Source organism: Solanum tuberosum, unplaced genomic scaffold (genome assembly GCF_000226075.1).
Source record: "Solanum tuberosum cultivar DM 1-3 516 R44 unplaced genomic scaffold, SolTub_3.0 scf00279, whole genome shotgun sequence".
Classification (NCBI taxonomy): Eukaryota; Viridiplantae; Streptophyta; class Magnoliopsida; order Solanales; family Solanaceae; genus Solanum; species Solanum tuberosum.
In genome coordinates this window covers 523691-530133 of record NW_006239204.1, presented here as the reverse complement: position 1 = coordinate 530133, position 6443 = coordinate 523691, and the positions used below count along the sequence as shown (strand labels likewise).

Genomic DNA, 6443 nt, shown 5'->3' with positions numbered 1-6443 from the left:
GATACATCATCCCCAGTAGGCTGTAGCATATTACACCAGAAAACTTTGCCAATCATTAGCAATCATTAACTTCTACTTTTCTATAGGTCCTAATTGTTTCTCCTTTTCTCATTTCCTAACTTGGTTTATTCATTTAGTATTTGATTTGTTGTTTTTGCTTTCTACTTCCTCTGAATTCTTTGGAGTCGTTTGATTTGTGTGATAAGAATAATAATTTTAGGTTGGGAATTAGAGGGTACTAGGAATTTTTTTGATAACAAAGAAATTCCTCGTGGGTTAGCTCGCCCAACCCTAATTATGCTCACAAATTCAGAACTTAAGGTTCACCTTTTTATTCTGCTCCCACTTAAATACCATGCTACAGTCAATCACGGTTCAAATTTGTGACCTATACCTAACGTGCAGTACATTTGTTGCATCATTACCACTGAACTAAAGTCCTATTGGCCCTAGAGGGTACTAATGGATCACCTATTATGCAAAAAAGTTATCCACAAACTAAAAAGGCAATTTGCACACAGTAATGATATAGCTGGATTTTTAATAAGAAACATCAAATGTGAAACAATGGAAAGTATTGCTGATTGGGGAAAAGCTGCTTAGAATAAAGATAAAAGATAAATACTGTTCAGAGATAACATTAATGTATGCATATTGGAGAAAAGCTGCTTAGAATAATATATATATACTGTTCAGAGATAACATTATTCAGCTAGAACTCAAATAATTTCTGATCGAATCATTTTTACTATGCCTCAAATATTCTAATTATACAATAAATCAGGGAAGTACATGCATTGCTTACTACGGAGCAGCGGTAACATTTCAAATCTAGACATCAAACAGCAATCAAAGTGGAAATGAAGGCGTTCTTTGTTACTCATATGATTTTGAAGTAGGGGAAGTATTGTTGCAATTGCACTATTCCCATGGTGAACTGTCAATTTCATCATAATTCAATTGATGCATCTTGGAATGCTAAATATACCATTCTCAACGGTTGTAGTCTCGAGCACGCAAATCGTTATCAGCTTTCCCAATTGGGGATATTGGGAGAGCTACATCATTTGTTGCACCAGCTCCCGTCTCCATGCCTATTAGAGGATCAGATTCATCTTCTTTGGTCTGTAATCATTAAAATGGAAATAGAAGTGATGACATTAGCTGTATGACTAGTCAAGTACTGTTTTATACGTCCGACAATGAAATAAAATGGATCTGATGAAACAAAAGTATCATGTTATACCTGAAGTTGTACTGATGCTTCTGAAGCTTTTTTCTGACCTTCACGAGTGCAATAATATGAATAAAGAACCATTCCCATCATAGCAACAAAGATCCCAAGAATGTTCCTCCAGTTGAATGGGTCATGAAGTAAGATATATCCAAAAGCTAATACTAGACAGGTTTTAAGATGGCCAAGGACTTGGTAGGTGACAGGGGATGTCTTTCCAATCACAAGGAATGTGCTAAAGTTAACAGAGACTGAGATCAAGCAGGACATAGCAATGAAAGTCTGCACTTACAAAAATGAATTAGATCTGGAACCATACCCCATCCATTACTATAGGAGCAGTAAGGACATTGTCCAAGATGGGTTTATAATGCTTACCAGCACTTGTGGCGTATATCTGAAGGCAAATACATTTTGCTGAGTCAAAAACTTATCCAGAAACGGACCGGAGACGAACAAAGTCATGGCTTGATAAGGACAAGATTGATACAACAGTTGTGTTGAAGAAACCTTGAACTTCTTTTGGATGGTATTGGTCATCTGAAAGAAGCTAATTAAGAACTAACTTGAAGAAAAGATGTATGGACCATGACGATATATGGATGTGTGTGCATAATATATATAACATAGGTCAAAATCCATAATTATTCAGACAATAATCAACTCACTACAGGAAAAGATCTAGGCATAGATTGGAATCCTACTTTTTGTTTTTGCAGAGGGATTCCCCTGACTTTATATCCACAAAGCACCATCCTTCTTGTTTATATTAGTTACATCCTTGCTTACCATTTAAAAAAATATGTAAAAGAAGGAAATGCAACTCCAAAAGCAGCAGGTATAAAAAGTTCTCATACCAAGGAGTTGCTTGGCTTTATGACATTGAATCGAGATCAAATAAAGCTAAAATAGTATAGGATATGAAGTTTAAGGTCATCAAAAAAGATATAACAAAGCAAGTTATATGTTCAAGGTAGGTTACATAGATAACATAAAGATTTTGCATCTCCATATACTTAGAAGCTAAATATGAAAAGTGATAGCATGAAGATGCATCCATCACTAGTTAGCAGTTAAGCTAAAGACCTCTTATGACCCACAAACTTGCCATATCTGATCCGTATGCAGTTTGAAATATGCAAAAACAGTGCAAACAATGGAAATAAGGAGCCAGCTACTTTAGAAGGATACAATTTGAGCAACACAAGTGGTAAGAACTGCAAGGAGTGACAAGATAGAGCCCAGGAAGTTCAGCTGTAAATCAGTTACAGTTGCAATTCCAACACCCAAAAGAAGGACGCAAAGAGAGAGTTGAATGCTCCGACTGTAATAAAAAAAGGAAATTTCAAGTTAAAGCTCAAATAGAGAAGAAGAATCTTATGAGAACCAAGTCTAGCAAAAAGCTACATAGCAAAGCAAAATCCATTATTGCCAATATAAAAAAATCATCAGTAGATGAAGTACTTGCCCTCAGACCATCTTAAAATAACCAGTTGATTGCTTAGGGAAACATGATTCAGTCTTTACAGGTTTCGCTAAGAATCAGTTTGGTTGCCATGGTCTGATTTAACAGTACTGGATCACTATGAATGGATTGGTCAGTGAATCACTTATCTTGGCAGCTAATGTAACTTTAGGAGTTATCCAGTTCATCTTTTAGTCAAAGTTGCAGTGCAAAGGAAAATTAGCGACTCAAAGAGGAAAATGGCATCAATCAAAACACTGATTAACCCAATACAAATGATAAACTAACCTGAATTTTTTGTTGAGGAAAATTGTCTCTAAAAATACAGTGCATGGTATGATTGCAAGCTTCGTCATCTAACACATTAGTGAGAAAGCTTGGAATTTAGGAAATTCATTATGCAGCCATGTTATCGGAAATAGAGATGAAGGGAAAGAACGTACCTGATAAAAACCAACAGAATTGAAACCAAGGCTAAGGTTTAGCAACCCAATTGAAATTCCATTCAGAATACCAAATCCAACTACAGTTCTTGGATCAAAAGGTTTGTGTTCAAATAGCTTCATCCATAGCGCCACATGGAGGGAGCAAAAAGTGACCAGTAGATGCCAGCTCGTCAAAGTTGTAGCTGCCATAGAACAAAATTAATAGAGTACATTATCATCTCATCTCTATCTTGGAAATTATAACAGCCATTAAGCCAACTTGAAAAATCTAGGTAAAAACAGTAGATCTTGATCCTTAAGTGGTTTGAACATGAATTTGCAACCACAAAGTATTATTCCCTGCAGTTTAATAGTTCAAAACTATCTAAACATAGGTCATACCTTTAACTAAGAATCCAACCACAGATTTATCTAAAGACACTAGTATAGAGGGAAGACTAACTTATTCATCCATCGGTGATTAGTACGGACAGTATCATGTCAGGACAACTTTTTATGTCATCAAAACGAAAAACAAGTAAGGAGGGAGAAAAAACAAAAGCATATCCAGCTTCAACATGCCTCCAAATTCTGCAATAGATATGTTATCAAATTAAGAGGATGATTTAAAAATCTGCTGGAAATGAATCTTAGGCCTAATTTAACCCCAAAAACTAGCTCATGAGAGGAGGATTGTACAAGTGCGTGCATATAACGAAATTCAATAACCACCGACTTGGGACCTTTTCATTCTTCAACAATAGCACAAAATGCAAAATTTAATCACATATTCACATTTTGATTACGTATTCAATATGACAAGCATCTTGTAAAATGCTGATCCATACAATGACAATTAACTTACCAAAACGAAAACCTAAAGAGCTCATAAGCGCTTTATTGCATATCACAATAGATACTGATGAAACAACAGATAGAGACAAAGCTCCAATGGTGCCAAGCTGAAAGCGCTTGTTCTCACTCATCCTTTCGGCTACAGCTCCTTGCTCCGCTAATTTATCTAGATCGAACAACAAACAAATATAAACCTCAACATTCCACAGCAACAATCAAATTAAACAAAAAAATCAGTATGTACAAAATCTCACATCTGAAAGAAATACTTCCCAAAAACCAGCAACAAATTTGATCCAACACCACAAATTCTTCACGCTACCATTTTCAAAATTCCGTATAATTACAGATCCAATCAAGTTAACAAGCCTGTATATGTATATTTTGTATGGATTTGAGAAACTTTTCGACTTCAATTTTAGGGTAAAAGGCTGTGCAGTCAGTTCCAACTTCCAACTACAGTTTGGTGCAAAGCGAGTGTATACAGAGAGTTTGATAATTTTGTATTCTGAAAATGTGAGTAAATTATATGTATGCAAATCTCAGTCAAAATCTGAGAAGGGGGACTCTGATGGAAGGGACGTGCTTGCATCTTCAACAAAAAAATAATTAACTCAATTAGTCTCTTGATATTGAAGGTTAGTACGGATTGGTCCTTAAAGTTTAGTACTGAACATATAGAGTCCACCAAGTTTGGAATTTCTTGTTACTTTTAATTTGGTCCAACGTTTAATGATGTTTATCCAGTTAAGGAAATTAATTATTCCTGGAGTATTATATGTTAGACCAAATATTTTTTATTTATTTGAAAACTAATGTCTGATCATAAATTTTTTAAATAAGAAGTTGTATTTCAAATTGAAAAGACATTCAAAATCTTATTTTTACTTTCACTCTATTTACAATCAAATAACAATTGTAAAAATTTAAAATAAGCACACCTCAATCTTCAACTCTAGCTTTAAATTTTTTAAATATAGTGAAAAAATATTTTTTAATACTATGTTGTAGCTCATATATGGAAATCTAATCTATGACATTATATAGTTATCTATTTTGGTATATTACTTTTTTGGAAAAGATTTAATTGTATGTTTAGGTAAATTAATCAAGTGGGGTGATTTTGATAGTTTTTAAAAATTGAAAGGTACAATCATATTTAGAAAAAGTACATTTAAATTCTAAGCATAATACATAAATATGTCCTTTAAAATTCGACTTCAATTGACATCTATGTTCTACAGCTATGTGTGTGCAAGTAGACATTTTAACATGTATTAAATTGAATAAGTATACACGTACATGTTCGACATTGCATAATACACTCAAGACGCTACATAGGATACAAAATTGTCATAAGGACGTCACATATGACGAATGTGTCTATTTTAAAACTCACAATTGGAGGATATAGATATCAGTTGAAAGTTGAAACTAAATTAAATGTCATATTTATGTATTATGTCAATTCTAAATGTTCTTCATAAAGAGTATGACCAAACATATTTCAATTCCAACTCCAACTTTAACGTTATTTTTTTTAAAAATAAAGTGAATTTTTTTCGTGGTCAAAAGTCCACTTAATACATGAAAAATTGCAAATATGAATCTGGAGTCCCTACAATTCTTTTGTTTCAAATAAAAAAAAATGATGTAATACATAATTAAATCTTAGGTAATATTATTTTAATTAGCAAGGAAAAAAGGTAATTTTTCTTTATTGGTATTGAAATGAATAGTTTGGAATAAGCATATTTTGTTCTTGTTGTAATGCAATGAATGTTATGTTAATTCAGACAGAAATTAAAAGAAAGTTAGAGCATGTTTGACATTATCGTTAAAATCTGTTTATTTTTAAAAGTATTTTCATAAGATAGCTTTTCAAAAAAAGTGCTTTTGAAAAAAAAAAAATTGGCTAATTCATTTGAAAAGTGTTTTGATAAGCAAATTATTTTGACTAATTTTTTAAAAAAAAATGTTTTATAGAGTCAAATTACGAAAAAGGACAAGTATCAATGTACTTCTAATATTAAGATTATTTTATAGAAATAAACTATTTAAATTTCTATTCCAAAAGTTTTAATTAATTTTTTATTTTAATTAAATTAAAATGTACCGCTCAAATTTTCAAACAATATTATACATAGATAAATAAATTAAATATTAATATAACATTAACATTATGATTTAAATATAATTTAAATATCAAGCAAACTAAATTTTAAAACTATTCCACAAGTTAAATCACTACATACGAAAAATAATATTGTTTTCTTAAAAAGCATTCTACATAAATTTTACGGATAAGGATCTGAAAAATATCCCAAATTTGGTCGAATTTGCTGTTGCGATACTAAACTTTCATAAGGACCTATTACCTCCCTAGGCTATTTAATACCGTATTTTTTACACCCTGAACTATTTAATAGTGTATTTTAAAGGTATATATGTGCCCACGTGGATA

At 32.2% G+C, this 6443-nt stretch overlaps 1 protein-coding gene across 1 annotated transcript; it reads right to left on the bottom strand.

Annotated features, from left to right (window-relative positions):
* Nucleotides 1-640: 640 nt before the first annotated feature.
* Nucleotides 641-4583, bottom strand: LOC102583124 (uncharacterized membrane protein At1g06890-like). The gene is made up of 8 exons (XM_006358692.2): nucleotides 4234-4583; nucleotides 3990-4145; nucleotides 3143-3327; nucleotides 2988-3055; nucleotides 2426-2558; nucleotides 1613-1774; nucleotides 1247-1516; nucleotides 641-1125 (listed from the first exon to the last, which is right to left on the bottom strand). The coding sequence occupies exons 2-8, from the start codon at nucleotides 4108-4110 to the stop codon at nucleotides 994-996; spliced, it is 1071 nt and encodes a 356-aa protein (XP_006358754.1). The 5' UTR covers nucleotides 4111-4145; nucleotides 4234-4583; the 3' UTR covers nucleotides 641-993.
* Nucleotides 4584-6443: the final 1860 nt, after the last annotated feature.

Coding starts and splice junctions, on each gene's coding strand:
- LOC102583124 (XM_006358692.2), bottom strand. CDS start 4,110: ATGAGTGAGAACAAGCGCTTTCAGCTTGGCACCATTGGAGCTTTGTCT. Junction 2,559..2,987: donor TTCCTCAACAAAAAATTCAG/GTTAGTTTATCA, acceptor TTTTTATTACAG/TCGGAGCATTCAACTCTCTC. Junction 1,126..1,246: donor AAGCATCAGTACAACTTCAG/GTATAACATGAT, acceptor TAATGATTACAG/ACCAAAGAAGATGAATCTGA.